General features: G+C 36.9%; 2 protein-coding genes across 3 annotated transcripts; one reads left to right on the top strand and one right to left on the bottom strand.

Moving 5' to 3' along the window:
* Nucleotides 1–7: 7 nt before the first annotated feature.
* On the bottom strand, nucleotides 8–14072 carry kpna1 (karyopherin alpha 1 (importin alpha 5)). Its single transcript, XM_067435426.1, has 14 exons — nucleotides 13951–14072; nucleotides 12435–12571; nucleotides 8947–9060; nucleotides 8732–8831; nucleotides 8547–8641; nucleotides 6895–7026; nucleotides 6721–6809; nucleotides 6534–6633; nucleotides 5703–5866; nucleotides 4261–4339; nucleotides 3225–3350; nucleotides 3007–3134; nucleotides 2716–2891; nucleotides 8–1708 (listed from the first exon to the last, which is right to left on the bottom strand). The coding sequence occupies exons 1-14, from the start codon at nucleotides 14063–14065 to the stop codon at nucleotides 1521–1523; spliced, it is 1743 nt and encodes a 580-aa protein (XP_067291527.1). The 5' UTR covers nucleotides 14066–14072; the 3' UTR covers nucleotides 8–1520.
* A 1135-nt stretch (nucleotides 14073–15207) lies between these two features.
* si:ch211-161h7.8 (thiosulfate:glutathione sulfurtransferase) lies at nucleotides 15208–17266 on the top strand. Of its 2 annotated transcripts, none has more exons than XM_067435079.1 (4): nucleotides 15208–15879; nucleotides 16518–16640; nucleotides 16718–16880; nucleotides 17072–17266. In XM_067435079.1, the coding sequence occupies exons 1-4, from the start codon at nucleotides 15747–15749 to the stop codon at nucleotides 17133–17135; spliced, it is 483 nt and encodes a 160-aa protein (XP_067291180.1). In that variant the 5' UTR covers nucleotides 15208–15746; the 3' UTR covers nucleotides 17136–17266. The 2 variants fall into 2 exon arrangements, with proteins under 2 accessions (XP_067291180.1, XP_067291181.1); XM_067435080.1 differs by lacking the exon at nucleotides 15208–15879 and adding an exon at nucleotides 15881–16016.
* The last annotated feature ends 1885 nt before the right edge of the window (nucleotides 17267–19151 follow it).

Here is a 19151-nt window from a genome sequence, read left to right as displayed (position 1 = left end):
ACTGAGGTTCATGAAACAGCATTTATGCAAATGGCGTAACAGAGAACAGTTACACAATCTCAATACAACAGCAGTATTGAACAAAGAGCTGGTCATCTCGGGAAGAATCGACATCGAAATAAGAAAAACAAAGTAAACAATCATATCTTGAGCTAATACCCAGTAAATTTTATGTTTAAACTTATTGATAAATTTTTAGTCTTTAAAGTCCATTTGTTTGTCATGTTCCACCTCCATTTTTTAAAACGAGGATTATGGCACCTTCGGTATTAAGAGATTCTAACGCTCACAAAAATACAATAAGATAAAACAGAAAACCAAACAGTACTGAACAACTTTCTGCTCTGTATTTTGTCTCATATAGTTCTAGTCACATATGTTGCGTCTAAATGTGTGTGCATTCACCATGATTAGACATTAATATTAAAGTTTGTCTCACAAACGTCGGGAAGCTAAAGCCTTTCAGCTCATTTTTCAACAGCTTGTTAAAATATGGTGGAAGATTTGAAGGGGTAGAGTTTTCTCAGCACTCTTAAATACTTAGTGTTTTCTGTAAATACATCCCATAATGCAGATACGCACCATTCCTCTTCGCCTTGATATCCTGAGAAGCGTTTCGGGGGTCTAAAACTGACTACAGAGGTTCAAATCTAAACAAAGGGTCTGTTCTGAACGTAAAGTGCTGATGATTATGATGATGCTCATGTGAAATTGTCCTCTTGAAATATCAAATGGTTTTAATGCACAGGATACAGGACCTGTCTTTTTGTCTGTCCAGCAGTCTCAGTGAGCAGGAAGACTCCAACTCCCAGAATTCCAAAGGTGCGCAAGTGTGTAACCCTAAAAGGAGAGGCGGAGCCTGTACAGTTCAGTCGTTGTCGGAATGCACGTTCGATGCATGTCAAAAAGCAAAAGACCGTCTGACTGGCATTGTCAGTCAGAAAGCCTGGACCCCTCAGTCCGTCTTTAAGTTGTCTGGGTCAAATGGGAAGGTAAAAGTGCCTTGCCTTCATCAGATGTCCTTCAGCGTACACTGACCATCATTTTCTTTTTGGGGAAGAAGGGAGGGGGGATTTTGGAGACATGCAAACACAGTCACACGGTCAGTCCAGTGTTTTACAATAGATGAAAAGTCAATATTGCAGTCATGTCACACAAGCTGTGTTTTCCCAGCTTCTATCAGCTCATCTCTGGATGCAGTTTTCCTGAATCTGGACTGATGGGATACGCGTGCTTTGAAGGGCTGAATGAAAGTTTAATGAAGGAAGTGGGATATTTAAGTCCTATGTAAAAGTCTACTGGTCACATTTTCAGCATGTCACCATTGTTCCGGACCGGGCCAATGACATCAGGGAAGTAGGACAAGAGGGTGGAAATGGGTTGACCGGCAACACACGCTCTTGTATAACACACTCTAATTGAAATGTTCATTTGTTAAATCCTTCGCTCTGTTGGGTCAGTAGGGCGTCTCTCACCCTACAGGGTGGATTGCTTGGAGAATAAGGGAGTGAGTGGAAATGTTAAAGTTGGAAACCCTCCATGGGAGCCTCACACTGCTGGAAAAGGAACTGCTGCTGTTGGAGGTCAACAGCAGGTGCCAGAGCCGGGTCTTCATCATCTGTGCTGAAGTAGCGCTCGATCAGGTCAAAAGCCTTTTGGTAGATCTCCTGGTTCTCATGACCCTGTAGGAACTCCAGTTTGTCCAACCCTGTGCAAAAGCAATAGAAAACTATTAAGCTTAAATTTATCATCATAGTTTGTCTTTTTTTATTAATGAAAATATGTTTTTTATTACATTTATGTCATGTATATTTACAATTTAACAAGTACAAATATTAAAATGAAATTCATTCAAACCTATATATTAATTTGAACATCAAAATTTGACAAACATCTTGTGAAAATCTGATCTCCTGAAAAGATTAACACTGCTGTGCTTAACATTAAAAAGGATTTATTGTTGAAAGGTTGGGATTTAATGAAGCATCTGAAGACCCCAGAGAACCAATTACAGGCATTTGATCAGTTAAGGATAAAAAAAGATGGAAAAACATGTTTTTTCCCCCTCCCCATTCAATATGAAGATGAAACAACAAAACATTATTCACTTTTTTTTATTCATTTATAATTATTTTAATTATAAAATAAAAGAAAGATATATTACTATTGTAAATACTATTGTACTATAAAATGAAATTTAAAAAGTATTTATTAATTAGTATTATTATTATTAATGATTCTGATAAAAAACAATTATTTTACATAACCACAGTAAAATTACAATACTAATATTCATTAAACTTTATTTAAAACTTTTATTTTGTTTTTATTTTTTCAGGGAAACCTTAAAGCCCAAAGTACTTGTACAGTACATGACGTATATTTCATCATCGGCATAGTAAGCCTGTACAGTAGACGCATGCAGTTAGTGCTGACGTCAAAACTGAAGTATACTTTGGGGTTAAAGCTACGGATTGCTTAAGTTATTCTTATTACTAATCGGGAAAGATAGTTGACCAGGTTATAAGCAACCCAAACTCACAGCGCTTGCAGAGATGTTAATGTGGAACAGCATTTACTGTAAACTGAACAGCTCAGAGACCATTTTTTGCTTGATTTTCACATTTCACGTAGGTGGAAGTTTTTCAGGTCAGAAAATATGGAAATCCATATAAATACAGAAAAATCACATCCAAAGGGTGACGGCTAACATACCATATGCCTCTTCGATGAGCGCGCAGTAGGGGTTGATTCCTCCTCCTCGTTTAGCCTCCAGCTCACCCAGTCGTAGGATGTTCTCCAAGCCATTTAGGGCCACCTGTACGATCTTCGAATCCATCAGCGTCAGGAGGTCACATAAGGGCTTGATGCAGCCAAGCTCAACAAGATGCCTAATGAGAAGATCAAAACATTATTACATGATATAGCCATCTTGGTTGCTGATGCAGGTAGTGATCTGTTCACAAATGGCAGTTAAGACCAGGTTTAAGAAGTGATCTGTCTCACCTGATCTGCTCAGCAGAACCCCCAGATGTGGCATTTGTGATGGCCCACGCCGCCTCCTTCCTTGTGCGGAACTCCGCCACTTGCAGAATACTTATCAACGGGGGGAGCAAATCTGCATCCATCACCATCTACATGTTACAAAGGTCAAAAGGAAGCGTGTGAGAGAGAAAAAGACACTCAAACTGAAGTTTGAACTGTTTAAATAAACATGTATGTACCTGTATTTGTGCACGATTCCCAGCTGTGATATTGGAGATGGTCCAACAGGCCTCTTTTTTAATGGACTCTTTCGGGCTACTCAGCAGGTGAAGAAGACTTTGCAGGGCAGAGCAGTTAAGAATCACCTGTTCATGAGAAAATAAAATGACAAGTTACATCCAAAGTATGTATTAGTATAACATTACAGCAGAGGTAATGTCAGCTACGATTATATCGTAATTGTTGTTTTAACCTTGAGGGTGCATGCTTTCACAGCGTGATGTACCCTAGTTTCAACGCAACTAGACACATTCTTTTTGTTCTTATTCATTCCATGTTTCATTATTAATCATTTCAAACAGGCTCGTCAACTGAAATCTGTGTGGATTATCATAAATACCACACATTATAGGACAGAAGGGTCTTAGTAGCTCCACGGGTTAAATGTTTCAAAATGTCTTAGTTGTCTCTACAAGCAACACACAGCGGAGTTTCAGCGTTTTTTAGGAAAATTAATAAAGGCATCACTTGCATCATTTCTGAATGAATCGGTTGGGGGGGAAAAAATACACAAATTACATAATTTTAGTTTTATATTTAAAATATAAAAAAGAATCATATTTTACTATTCTAAAATAATAATACTTTACTATTCTAAAATAATAATACATTACATAACATTAATTCCATAGCATTATTTATGCAATTGTAACTGGACTGTAGAATATAACATTTGGATGCATTTATTGCTTCAAACAGTGTAAGAAGAAACAGTGATTGGTAAAAGCCTATAGTGTCTTATTACTCATACAAATGTATTGATTAAATATAAGAATTTGACAATGCATGCATCTAATAAAGAAAGAAAGAACTGCCCATAAAGGTAAAAATCTCCCTAGAAATCAGCCAAGGTACCAGCACAAAAACACAGCAAAAATAATCTAATTAGTTATCAACAAAATCCTAGAAAATACTGAAATAATTTATCACTATCACACACTATTAAGCAGATGACATATAAAAAATAAAAAAAAACTAAGAAAGAAAAAAATTCACCTGAGTCTGTAGGTCATCTCCTGTGACTATGTTCCCTACGGCTCTTAGAGCAGGGGACACCACCTTATATTCTGCATGTCTGGAACACATAAGAACAACACCTCAGAAAGAGTTACTTACAGGATTTCAATACTTAAAATATTGCCAGTAAAGTATTGTCCTTCTAATACTTCTAAGTAAGGCTAAGCCAGTGATTCTCAACCCAGAGGGGCTGGGGCCAATGTAAACTTCCAGGGGACCTCAAAATTACTTAAAATGTATTAAAATAATACAAAACATAATTCAAATCACCTAAACCAACAACTAAAAAAAAAACTTTTATTTCAACCTTTTTTGTACAGAGTAATAAATAGTATTGGAAACCTGGATACTGTAAATGAGGTAGCCTTATTTTCAAAGTGTGGAAAATGAAAGGGGTACTTCAGCGCTGGGAAGATGAATCTGTATTTAAACTGGCTCATTAATGTAGTAGAAATGTGAAATTATTTTTTGAATTTGGTGCTTTCTAGACTGAGATAAGACAGAAAATGTATTTTTGTCTCATGGGGATGAAAGACTACAATTCCCAGAATAATTCGCTGTGAGGCCATTCCCAAAGCCACCTCTAATTAATCACTTTTACTTTCCCACCACCGCGTTCATCTTCATAAAATCATTTCAGTTAGAAAGCAGCCACAACAATTAAAAAATGAGCGTGTCTGTTTAATATATTGTGATTTAGCCGCTGAGGAAGTGTCAGCACAAACACAGCAGGAGTTTTACACGCATCGTGATGAGCTGAATGAGCTCTCGTGATGAGAGCTGAGGTAAACGAGTCAGGGTTCGCAGCAGTAGTTCTCAGCGCGTGTTCAGTCTGGCGCCTTTTCAGTTCATACCTTTGGAAGATTAACTTTCATAGGAATTAACTTGAGAAGATAAAATACTCACTTTGCTCCGCTGGCCGCACCGTTTACATGAATGCCTGAGCCAAGCTGAGCTGTGAGTGTGATCCCACTCCCCGTGTGCGAGTTGAAAACATGAGGAAATGGCTCCCTCTGCTGGCTGTAGTCTTTAGCATCTGGCCAGGCATTTTACCGATGACGCAAATTGACGATATAATTTTTCCAGAAATAAAATGCATAAATCTCTCGTCTCAGGTGGATATGAGGGGGGAGCACGATCATTTGAATATACTCCAGGGTTTCTACTGATAGAAAGTCATATGCTAATCGCTGAAGTAACCCTTTAACTCCAACATTATTATAATGAATGTACATTTTTATGGCTATGCCCAGCACTAAAATATTGTATTCTGTAGAAATTGAGTAAAATCTCTAATCCTTATCCAGTAAATCGCAAATGACTGGAAAAGTCAAGTCGACAATGGAGGCTCTTTGAATTAAAGGTTGAGAACCACTGACCTCAGCTCTTCATTATTCTCATATTCTTTTTTTATGTCTTACAGCAGCAGCTCGACTAGTCTGCGACAGACTCCTGAGTCAATAACAGCCTGGATCTTTTCATTGGGACCGTCAGACAGATAAGAAAGAGCCCAGCATGCATCGGCCAGAATGTCAGTATCGTTCACAAAGAGCAGCCAGGACAGAACGCTGAGACACGGTGACACCTGCATTAAAAGACAAATACAACTTAGATCTCACCTTGAGTTTAAAGGTGTGTATACTCATGTGACTTAAAAGTTTAAATAAATTTAACATTGCTAAATTTTTATTTATTCCAGTCTTCAGTGTCACATGACCCAAAAATAATTCTAATATGCTGATTTGATGCTCAAGGTACATTTGTTATCACCATTGCTGGAAAAAGTATATTTTTGTGAAAAAATTTTTTTTTCAAAATTATTTGAAATAAAAAAAAGTCACCATTTATTTGAACAAGAAGTATTTTGTAGCATTATAAAAGTCTTAATTTATAATGAACATCCTTACTAAACTAAATTATTAATTTATTTTAAAAACACTGTAAATGAACCCTAAACTTTTATTATAAATAATTAACTTTATATCTATATTAAATTCTATCCTATTCTATCTAAAACACTAAAATCTAAAGTTAATCACTTTAAATATTTCAAGTGAACCTGGATATCACACCATTATAAAGTACAGAATGAAAACAATGGATATTCATTTTGAGATTATATTTAACAATGTACATTTTATGCATTTTTAAAATTACTGTTACATGATGGTAAAATCTTAAAAATAATAATATTTTTAAAGCACTATACAAATGAATTGTTTTTAAATGTGAGGAAATAAAGGTGATTTTACCTTGGCAAAATCTGGGGGTGGGTTTTTCCCTCTGCACAAGTTAGACAGAGCCCAAACTGCATTCCTCATCATAGTCAGACGATTTTGTTTAGCCAATAACCTGCGATAAGAATTAGCATTATTAGAACCATAATTATACATAATTCAACAGTATGGTTGTTATAAAATTAATGATTGCATGACTTACTGTACTAGAGATGGTAGAATATTGCAGTCCAGAACATAATCTCTGCACTCAGTGCTGTCCCCTGCGATATTGCCTAAAGCCCACACCGCCTGTCAAATTAAACAAATTACATAAAATGAAATATTTTAAAATTATCCTATTTTATTCTACGAAACTGGGTCTACAGATGCTTGCCTGTTCTTGTACATCCTCAAAATCAGAGCTGAGCATCTCAATGAAAATGGGCACTGCCCCAGCCTGGATGACCACACGTGTCTGGTGGGATGTTCCTGAGGCGATGTTAGTCAGAACCCACGCTGCTTCAAACTGCAAAGACAGGACGTCTGTCACTATACTGCAGAAAAGCATTCGCTAACGCACCATTCAAAAGCCAAGAGGATTAAATAAGGATACCGGTGAGACTTGCAGAATATACACATTCCAACAGTGTGAGCGTGTGCTGGGAGAGATTCATGCCGGATGACTCACTGTCTCACTGCTGTGACTTGGGGCCTAAGACTGGCAAGCGGTTCTTCTGGCACTACACTGCATAGTTTGTTTTAATTAGGGACGCGCACCACAACTAATTTCCATAATGGAAATTTTGTAAACGGCTAGTCGACTAGTTTAAGAAACCCCCAGAAGAGAGTCAAATCCCATACTGAATGCTGCTAAAAAATAGGTCACAAGAGATTTTACTCCATGTCTCAAAGTACATAACATTACAATAATAATGAACTACCGAATGCAGTTTTTTATTTTTGTTATATGAATTTTTATTATACCGGTATATGCCCCTTAAACAACGTTTGGAACGCACTGTGGTGATAGCAGCTGAGATCGCATTATAGGACAGCGGAGAATTCGAACAACACACGGCACACGCAAAAGAGCGGTTTCTTTAAAGCTGCAGTCCGTACTTTTTGCATTTAATAAACAGAACTGCATGCATCTTGCGGAAGAACACTACAGCCGGAGCTACTTCTCTCTGTTTATATAATGATTCAGAGTAAGACAAAAACACGGTTCAGAAAAATTATTCATGTTGTACAGTTTTTGTAAATCTTGAACACAAAAAAAAAAGTTATGGACATGATGACATGAAGGATTATTCTGATACAGATAAGACAATGATGTTGACTGAAAATTCAGAGAAGAATGGGCAAAACTATGCCTTTATTTTTTCTGTGTTAAACTGAGGTGTGTCCTTTGTTCAGAAACTATAGTGCTCTTAAATGTATTTAAATTGTTATTAAACCTTTTAAATATTTTTTTCTTTTTAAATTGTTACATTTATTGTGTTTGTTATATGATTTGATTAGATTGGAAATCCATTTACTAAATAATGTTAACCTGACTGCTTCATTTCCACTTTAAGGCTATTGTATTCAGTAGGATACTGATATAGGATCTGTTGTTGTCAAGACATATTCATAATGGTTCCCTTATAAAATTTCATACCAGTATAACAAGACTATAAGCCAGCTTAATTGTTATATCCCAGTTTGACATAACCTATACACAATACTTTTCTTCTAAGTCAAAATACTCCCATACAACACATGCAAAGTCTGAGGTAAAATTAAAGGATTTTGATTTCCACTGCAAATATACACTTTTCAAAACAATTACTATTTTACATTAATATGACAGTAATTTGAATGTAGCCTTTATTAAAAAAAGAAAAAGATAAAGCAAAACATAAATGTGTAAACCTAAAAATTACCATTGTCAGAGTCGTTGTACCAACGTCAATTAGCAGCAGCAGCATTGTTTAGTTGACTAGTCGTCTCTTAAATCCCTAGTTTTAATATTTTAATATACCAGATGCAGTTTATTAGGCTCACCTGTAGTGTGCAGTTCTCTCTTCTTTTCAGGAACTCAACAAATCGCTCTACGACACCAGGGGTGGCAATGACCTCATCAATTGGGGGATTAGGCTCTAATGGAGAATTACAAAAGATGGAATTAGCATCCTTTTATCATAAATATTATTATGTAAATGCCAGAATTTCAGTCTGTTGACTTTCACCTTTAGATAAGAGTTTTCTGAAGCGCTGTGTTCCTATGAGCTGTTGTTCTGGGGAGCTGGAGAAGATCATCTGTATCATGTCCTCAGAAATAACACTTCCCTAAGAAGAAGGAAAGACAGCATAGGGGAATTCTATTAATTCTAAAAAAAAAAATCTATAAATATTTTCATCATTAATTCAAGACTATGATTAACTATTATTTTAACTTTCTCACTGTGATTTGGTCCATATTGTTGGCCTGTGATTCCAGGTATCCACTGTCTGACATCCCATCATCCTCCAGTGTTCCATCCTCCTCCACTGTGGCCACATTTCTGCGCTTAAACAGCTGAAAGAACACACAAACTCTCAGCTCAATAAAAATACCACATCCTAATTTCTTGCATTTCTTTCTATTGGAGAGGGAAGTGGGGATTTTTTTTTCAAAGTTCAAAAATATTTTCCTGAAAAAAGAATCAACACAAGAATCAAGAATGCAAAAACATTGCATATTTTGATATGTGTGTGTGTGTGTGTGTGTGTGTGTGTGTGTATCTATATCTATATATATATATATATATTTCTTTCTTTTTTTTAATTGCTACTAAAATATTTATCATATATCTCCATCCAAAAGATTGCATATTTTGATGTGTGTGTGTGTGTGTGTGTGTGTGTGTGTGTGTGTGTGTGTGTGTGTGTGTGAGCCTGACGAGGTCATACTCAATTCTAGTCAGAATATGAGTCTGAAACTGCTTCATTGGGCTGTGATTATGGAGCGTGTTTCAACTGAACCAAGAAAGACACCAATTGGATGGACCTACAACCAATCAGAGCAACGGAACGACGCATTGTCAAATGTCAACAGAGCTCAACTGCACTGTGTTGCCAAGTCTGTGTTTTTTCCGCGGGTTGTTTTCTATGTCCGCTGGTTGAAGCGGCTATTATGTGATATATAGACCCATGAGTGCGAATTTTAGCAGGCAACCTTGCCAAAATAACACACATTTTACACATCGTTGCCATTTTTTCGCCTGAGAACCCCCCGAGAAGCTATTGCTTAGGGCTAGTAGTTGGCGGGTTTTGTTGTAAAAACTTGGCAACTCTGTCTGCACGCGTGCCGAAATCAGGCTGGAATGCACGATCTATGCTGGTGTTGTAAAAAAATAAAATAATTTAATGATACACAGAGTACTTAAGGCGGGCATACACGGTGCGATTTTTGCTATTGTACGAACTCGCAGACGATTTTTTTCACTCGGGAGAAATCGCGTGGACATCGTGGATGCTCGTATGGTCGCGGCTCGCACCGTGTGAGAGGAAATGCGAGACGAGACGAAACGAGCCGAGCACGTTAAGAGCACCTCCCGACCTTACGATAATTTTTAAACATGTTTAAAAAGTTCGGGGAGTCGGCCCGATTTTTACCAGCATATGGCTGTCCCCTATTGCCAAATCATGCACAAGCACGTCACATACGCTCAATCTTTATGACTATTATTAGCTCAGTGGCTGCCACATACTGCGTTCACACACACACACACACACACACACACACACACACACACACTTTCTCTCTCTCACGTGCACTCTTGTCTCTCCCTCTGGTTGTTTCGGTTAAAAGGAATGGCTACTACTGTTCTCTGCTTTTCAACAAATCATTTGCACACCTTTTTTCTTTATTTTTTGTATCTGAAGCTATAGCAGCAACATTGAAAGCTCCGGTGTCTGTGTTAAACGAAAACTCGTGTAATCGCGGCCTGGCTCGCGGTGCAAACAGTCGTGCCGTGTACCAGCTGATTTGATGCGATGATCAAATTAAATGACTTGTAGCGTCTGCAATATCTCACGACCTTCCGAGTGTCCGAATTCGCACAGTGTACGCCCGCCTTTACCCAACATGATCATCATTTCTGAGAGAAATTGTGATGGTGAATGCATATACAAGCAAGCTCTCCGTTTAGGATTCAAACAAATATAATCCAAGGCCCTTTGATGACGTGCATGATTACGTTACTGTTGATCATCTGTCCGTCATCGTCTAAAGCCCGTCCTGATGATTTCATTGGTCTGAACAGTTTCTGTTCGGGGATAATTACTCCTCTATGGAGCAAGGCCAGACCGAACTGCCCGACCAAAAAATTTGTGGGCGGGGCTAAGTTCGGCTGGCATTCAGGCTATGTGTGTGTGTGTGTGTGTGTGTGAGATATATATAGTGCTGGGCAACGATTAAAATGTTTAATCGCGATTAATCGCATGATTTTGTGATTAATCGCAGTATACTCAAAATTCAATAATGAATACAAAAGTGCTGCTAAATGAACAAAAGTGCAATAACATATGGTTTGCAAACACTACAAATAAGGTGCTTTTTGCAGCAGTTAAAAGTTAGTAACAGTTACAATATTTCTTGTAAATATCAACTTAAACATTAATATAATCAAATTAAATTAAATTTGTGGTATACATATATTGATTCTGTAGTAATATTCTCATCAGTGTTCTGTCAGCTTTTACATAGGCCTACTTAAATCTGCATATTTGTGATATTCACCCCAGGGCGTTATTTAATTTTATAAAGCCCTTGGCTTAGGCTACAGACAGCACTGTATTCTCCTGTGACCAATGCTTTGTCTGTATGTGTATTCAGAGGCAGTGAGCAACGGCCTTTCAATATAATAATAAATAACTACGTTAATGTGCGATAAATAATTGTCGGCGTTAATTAATTAACGCGTTAACTTGGCCAGCCCTAAAATAAATATATATATATATATATATATAAAGATCATTCTTTTAAAAACACAAAAAAAATATTTTAGTAGTGAGCCAGCATCTTTTTACACAGGAATGCTGGGTGATGCATATAATAGAAAATAAGTTGGAATCATGCAATTTTTTTTTTCAACTTTAACAAACACATAGACTACAATTAACAGCCTCAGACAGTTACAGGTCTGCTATATGCCAAAAAAATATTTATATATGCCATTATATTTTAGGTTTTCAACTTGCATCTGTAAATTATTTGACTGATCTAACCTCTTCAACTATAAATTCATAAACAATTCGGCCTGAAAATGATGGCAAAATATTGTTGTTAATAATTTTCAACTCACAAATCCACATGATCACATTTATGTTAAGCAACTCGGTTGTGTCACAATGGTTTAAATCAGCCCAATCTCCAACAACAATACCCAACGATAACAAAACAAACAAAGCCGCTGCACTCTGATTACTTATGAATGGGACACCCAATATGGCGAATAAGCCCCGCCTTCTAAATAAAAGAGCCAATCGTTGATTATTGACGTCATCGCATCACTGCAGCTGCCATTAGAAGCTCCGGTTGCTATAGAAACAGGCAGTGCTTATTGATTCGAGCATTTAGAAACCAAATTTATGAGACAGTTGTTGTCAGATTTCACTGGTGATTTCAAATATCAAATTCAATCACAAACAGTTTTGGAGAATTTGATATTTCCTCATTCAAAGAGATTGGAACTGCACTCGCATGCCCGAGAGGCGTTTCAAAGATGGCTGCCTAGTGAAATGTCTAGTGTCTTAAAAGGACGCAGCACAGCAAATGACAGTTCCGTTAACTGTCCCAAAACTCTCTCAATCCAATCAATACAATGTTGTAATTTAAAGGCAGGTCTTGTATATACTTTCCTTTAAACAGAATAACAGAAGCCACTCTCATATCTCCCGTTCTCTTACTTGTTCATCTTTCTTTTGTTTGCGAAGTTGCAGGCCTTCTTCCTCCCTCCTCCTCCTCATCTCATCTGTGTTAAGCGATTTGTTTTTATAGCTTTTGAGACGTGCATTGTCCTTCCCCTGACTCATGATGTTGCCTGCTGAAAAGACACAAACAAAGCAAGATAAGCACAAGAGGAATAACCAAAACTCATTAACATAGTTGCTTGATCTCAGCTGGATGTCAAGCTTTGACAGACCTCTTAAAAATGATCATTTAATGTCACTTGTTTCCACCAGCTGTGGACAAGTACACCAATCACAAAGCCAGATAAGCGTTCACATCCACTATTTGTAACATAACTAATCTGACAGCAGAAATACAGAATACTAATGCAGTCGGAGCTGTGACATAATCACAGGTCCCTAACAGTATTTAAATGTTGAGTAAAACCAGCAAACAAGGTTGTGTGTCAATAATATTGTTAAGCCACGGTATGGATGTGTTTTGTGTTGCATGAACAAGCCACAAATAAAATAAAAAAGATAAAGGCTCCAAAACATCACTTAAATTTGCAATGAAACAGAAGTAGCAACATCTTTTTTGGGAATATTTTGCTTCCATTTGTCTTCTCTCAGACTAGTGGAAAGAAAACGCTATCTATTTGAGTCTTTCAATTACGTATCTTTAAAGGCTATTTTCTCAAAATGACCAAGACATCTCCACTTAAGTAGCAACTGCATACTTTCCAGTTTTATTTGTATTTATGTAAGGTTTTTAAAGAGGGGTCACAGTATTACCTGATAATGTGATACAATTAGAAGTCAGTTAACAGTATGTCAACAAAATGAAAAACTGGCTTTATCCAATGTTCGTATTTCTTTTCTGAAAATGTATGCAAATTATCGCATATCTAATTAGACTAACGTTACCTCATCTGCGTGTTTAATATTTGTATTTTCCATTTTGAACATAATATTTCATTCAAGTCAGAAATACAAAGCAGCTGACTTAACATGCAATGGTTAATCAACTGGGGAAGTATGGTGATATCAATTATTAAACATTTTTACAATATTCAACTGTGGAGTTTTGCCTTAAATTACTAAAAATATGATAAGAAACAAAGCCAGACTGGAGCTTCTCATGGGCAGTGGCGCTTCAGCCCGCAGTGAAGGGTTAGCGACTGATCCGACCATCTCCAAATAAAACACCCTGCCAAACACACCAATCCAACCGTACATAGAGCCTATGAAACGGAGACGGTCGATTCAAGTCAATAAAATGTCATTTTTGGTCCTAACGAGGTAGTGATTATCGATTGAAGAGCATGTTGGTAATATCGTCTTAACGCCAGACTCGCCTCTCCCTCCCAGATCTGCGCAGCAGCCTTCTGTTAGCTCCCCTGCTAACCCACCCAATAAGGTTGTCCGACTGCTGCTTTATATTTGTGTTTTAACACTTTTATCTTTTGAGTTTAACATCATCTAGGTGTAATAAAACCATTCACACACAAATAATCCACATTGGCGCACTGACCTGTCAAAAATGTCTCGTTTATCCCTGCGTCGTTTAAGCTGCTACAGTTCAGCCTCCGCCGGTATAGTGATACTGCGCATGTGCACTGGCAGAGGACATCGTGTGCGAAGCGCATGTCTGGTTCTCGATGTTGCCAGTTTGTGTAACGAACAGTGTTGCCATGTCCACTTTTTATAAGAAACCTGGGTCTTTTTTTCTTTTTCTTTTTTAATAAAGGCGCTTATAAACATGCAGTGCCAGGGTGCAGATATTTCTTTAGTGTATTTACAAATAACACTTGCGTATTTGAACAAATTTTACATATCACAAGTTTAACTGAATAATGCAAATGTCATTGTCAATTCTGTAAAGCAGCTCTAAAAAGAGTCTATTTGTCAAAAAGCAGGAACTAATCTCGCAAGCTACCTAGATTGACAACATTACTGATTATTACGGTAACACCGTACACCTTTGTATGCAGAGCAGACTATTTTAGACCAGTCTGACCGCTACTACTGCGGAGGAGCACAGTAGCCTACCTGCGTGACTCATCTTAGACATAAACAGAGAGAAGCTCCGGCTATAGTGTTCATCCGCAAGACACATGCAGTTATGTTCATTAACAGTAAGAGTGCCAGGACTCATGATTCAGGCAACTCGATCTTGATGAAAAAACACAACAACAATAAAATAGGCCTACAATAACAATCTCGCTTATATTAAACATATATTTTATTGTGAAAATGAATAAGATGGAATATAGCTACCTGTAGCCTATTGTAACAAATAAATGAAAGGTCTTTGGATTTTCCCCTTAAAACAAATGCTTATAGTTTGTGGTTCATTATTATTTTTTGATGAAAACACAACAACAATAAAACAAATTAAAAACAAAGAAATTTGCCACAATCTGGACATTTTCTGTGTCTAATGTAAGCCACTTGCAAATAAAATCAAACTCACTTATTTTAAACAAAGAAATCCAACGTTTGTTAATAAATTTGCCTCTGCCATTGTCCTGTCAGTCATCGCCTCACTCTCGTCATGAGACTCCTGCGCTGCTTTGAAAATGCAATATGCAAAATCATAAGATATTACACCCAGTTCCTTCAACAGTCAGATATCATCTCCTGCTGTAATAGGCTAGTTTTTAACAGGTGTTTTTCCAGAAAGATCTGGCAACACTGGAACACTTTTTTTTCTTCTTTTTTTCGCTGTAGCTTACATGTTGTGAATAGGGTAGGCTATTTCTTTTTTTCACGAAGGATATACAAAGATAATAGCCTATATTTAACCAAACTCTCAGTGTTGTTGTTAAAACCCTAGATTTACTAAATAAAGTTTAAAAAATAAATAATGAAAGGAACCATTTAAAAACCGCTTACAATATCTATTAGGCTGCATTATGTTTACTTAGGCTACATATCGATAGCAATATTTTATATAAACCTACACCAATTTAGAAAACTAAATGTAGCCTATAACGATTGACGACGACAACCATAGGCCTATACTGGCCTATCTATGACGGCAAAATGAGATAAAATTGTACATCGCATTAAGACCCATAACCATGTAGACATTACATCAGAAAAAGGCGATTTAATGACAATGCATAAATGAAGCACCCCCTTATAATCGAATCCTTCCTGAAAATATCTACGACCACCAGGTGTCCTTAACTCCTGGACACGATCCTGACGCTAGAGGGCAGCGGGTAATCTGTCTTGTCCTTCCGGACGCCCGTACTTAACGCAGGTTACAGACAAACCGACATATCAGTTGCTACAGTAACTGTGACTGTACCAGGTGAGAGCATGATATCGTTTCAGGTTGTACGTCGCATGTGCCTGTTTGCAGTCACTAAACCGGTTTCCCATGGTAGAGTGATCTCAGCATGTGGAATAAAGACTTCCACCCTTAATCACAAGGACGCACAGCCTGATCCAGGTAGAGAAGCACGCAGAAGAGTGGATTTATTTATTTTTTTGTGCAGCTAAAATAAATTTGTAACTGTAATTTTTGGGACGAAGATATAGCCTACTCTGGTAATATCTTTCAGTATTTCAGTGAATCTGCAATGTCAGGTAAAGAGTCATTTATTATAGGCTAGATAGGAACTTTGGACTTTGGTCCAATTCTCAATTATCTCTGAATAGCCATGATAGCTTATTCATGAAAAACACACATCAAAGTATTCAGTATTTTAACTGTACATATTTGTTTATTGTAGTTTTTATTGGGATGGAAAATATTATTTATAATTGTTACACTTTATTATAATGCAGCAGTGTTGAACATTTCTAATTTAAAGGACCAATAAAGACTAATTAATGCTTTAAATTGTGGTTAATTGTACTGACTTAGCAATTGTTTTGTTTTTGTTTCTGCTGATTACAGCAAAAGTATTGTTAAACTCATCTTTTGTATCCAGTTAGCCAAACATGCAGTCTTAGCACGATTCTTTAGTAAATTGTTTTTTATCTTGCATGCTTTTCACATGTATTTATTATTGAACATTATATTAATTGACAATAATAGAATAGCATATTATTAGCAATTATACTTTTTGATTTTCACAATTTCAGTGTCAGTTGTGACATACAAGCAGCTCAAAGCTATGCTGGCCAATCACAGCGTTCAGCTATTTGACGTCAGGAATCCAGATGAATTCCAGGCTGGCCGGATTCCTGATTCGATCAACATTCCATGTAAGGCATTACTGAAGTGTATAGAATGTTTCTGTTTTCCAGTGTACACACTAACTCTCGGTTTTACTGTCTCTAAGTGGGACAGCTTGAGGAGTCACTGAAGCTCCCCCCACAACAATTTCAACTGCACTTTACGGTGAAAGCCCCCCAAAAGGAAGATGATAACATAGTTTTCCATTGCCGAAGTGGGAAAAGGAGTTTGTCTGCTCTTGAAATTGCGCATCGTCTGGGATTCTCTAAGTAGGCCTAACCTACTACAAACACACACACACAACACACACAACACAAAAAACCACACACACACACACACACACACACACACACACACACACACACACACACTGATCTCATTATGAGCCTAGAATACATAATGTGTATAATCCAATTCATTAAATATTCCCTGTTATTAGAGGTTTTCTCTCTTTTTGCAGGGCACGGCATTATGCAGGCGGATACATTGATTGGGAAGAGCATAAGAAAAATGAACATTACTAATTGAGCAGCATTTTAAATTAAATAACTTCATAGTACTTTAATGTTCATATTGATCTGGACCATTATTAATGTAATGAAATATTTACAGATTAAACTAATAAAACAGACTCATATTTTGATGTGAAACTCAATATTAGTGTCATTATTAATATATTTTTAATGGCTTATAATTTATTATTAATCAAAATTAATAAATAAGATTTTAATAATTGCTCCTTCAGACTGATTCTGAAGAATTAGGCATTGGACTGTAAACCAATGCTAATTTTTTGAGATGGGAATTTGGGGTTTTCATGAGCTGTATGCCAAAATCATCAGTATTAAAACAATAAAAGACCTGGAATATTTCAGTTGGTGTGCAATGAATCTAAAATATATGAAAGTTTAATTTTTATCATTACATTATGGAAAATAATGAACTTCATCACAATATGCTAATTTTTTGAGAAGGACCTGTACAGTATGTGCGTATTTAGTTTGTCCTTCTGCATTCTGTGGTTACCACTAGGTGGCAGTAATGTAATTAGATAAAAATAACAGCGTTTTATGGCCAGCAATGAGGGGTCCACGGTCACAGGTGCTGTGATGCTCATTTCACTGTTTGCTGTTTGGATGTGGTCGGCTGCACCTTAGTAAATAGCTGTCAGATTGATCCTGAACACAGATCAAGGCTGGCACATTTTTCATTGGACTGCAGTGCCATCAAATCAACAGACCTTCCTTCATCCATCTTGGAGAGAATTATTTGAGTGTCAATTTATAGAGCACTGTTATTGTGGAGTTACAGCTTAAATAATTGGTAATTCATCAGATGTAAGCAATACTATAGCTATCCCGGTATTGGATTTGGCACACGTTATCCGTCTCATCTGAGCCTGAGCCTTGCGCTTTCCCGAATGATAAGAACAGACAATGATAAATGTGTCGTGTCATTTTCACCCCAGCCATAATGGGCTCCAGACCACTGAGCCAGGTTTGTAAAACAAAAAAAAATCTCAAACTAATTTCTTTGTTTGCCTCAGGGGACCTATGTATGCCGGGGGTTTATTTGCTTTCATGTTTTCTCCATATTCCAAATCTCTTTTTTCATTTTAGTGTCCCTCCTTTGCTCTTGTTCCTGATTTTCTGACCTCTCTGTTTGCTAAATGCCTCCTGCTTGTCCCATCAGTATAAGAGAAGAGAGTGGGGGCAAGTTGTCACAAAGCATTGTATGTCAAAAATAAGCCATTGTATGGCTTTTTTCTCTGGCAGTGGTCTTGTATACTGGTTTTAAACACCAAGTTGAAACCCCTTTCAAATTAGATCTAATTATATTAAGCTATTCATTTAAATTCAAATTCTAAAAAAATGTTAAGTTACTTAAATATAGGGGCAAGCTGTTACATTTTTATTGGAGTGCATTTTTATAAAGTTCTGGGTTTTAAATGTTACACACTAATTACAATAATTCATTCTTTTTTATTTGCTGTGTTTCTTTACAGCTTTTTTATGCAGGTGTTATTTGGCGTTTTGTATAATAGACAGGTTAATGGCAGGTTCCATTGTGACAAATTTCTTTTATTTTGTAATGAATAAACTATCATTTATGTTAGGAATAGCTTTTAGGATATCTCTGACGTCTGATAATAGACGGGTTAATGACAAATGCCCCCTTATTGACAACATGCCTATGGAGCACAGTTCTCCTGGGCAATAACGGTGAAATGTTTAATAGCTTGTGAAGCGAAAACAGTGCCTATAAGGGATTTCAATAATAAACCTATAAATATTCAACAGCTAGTAAAAGGTGCGACCGTTAGTCACGGTCTATGCAATATTACATAATTACGCAATTGTTTTCTCAATAAGAAATACATTTTAACGTGCTATTGTCAGGTGAACTCGATGTGGCTCTCTTGCTGTAAACCGGTTTTCTGAGTGTGTCACAGGTAAGAGCTTTTTTCAGACAGTCGTTAATAATCACAGCCTGAGAGGGAACGGTGCACATCCTTCGAAATCGTCAGCGGAACGCGAATA

Source organism: Pseudorasbora parva, chromosome 24 (assembly GCF_024679245.1).
Source record: "Pseudorasbora parva isolate DD20220531a chromosome 24, ASM2467924v1, whole genome shotgun sequence".
Taxonomy (NCBI): domain Eukaryota; kingdom Metazoa; phylum Chordata; class Actinopteri; order Cypriniformes; family Gobionidae; genus Pseudorasbora; species Pseudorasbora parva.
This window is presented reverse-complemented; position numbering and strand designations above follow the sequence as displayed.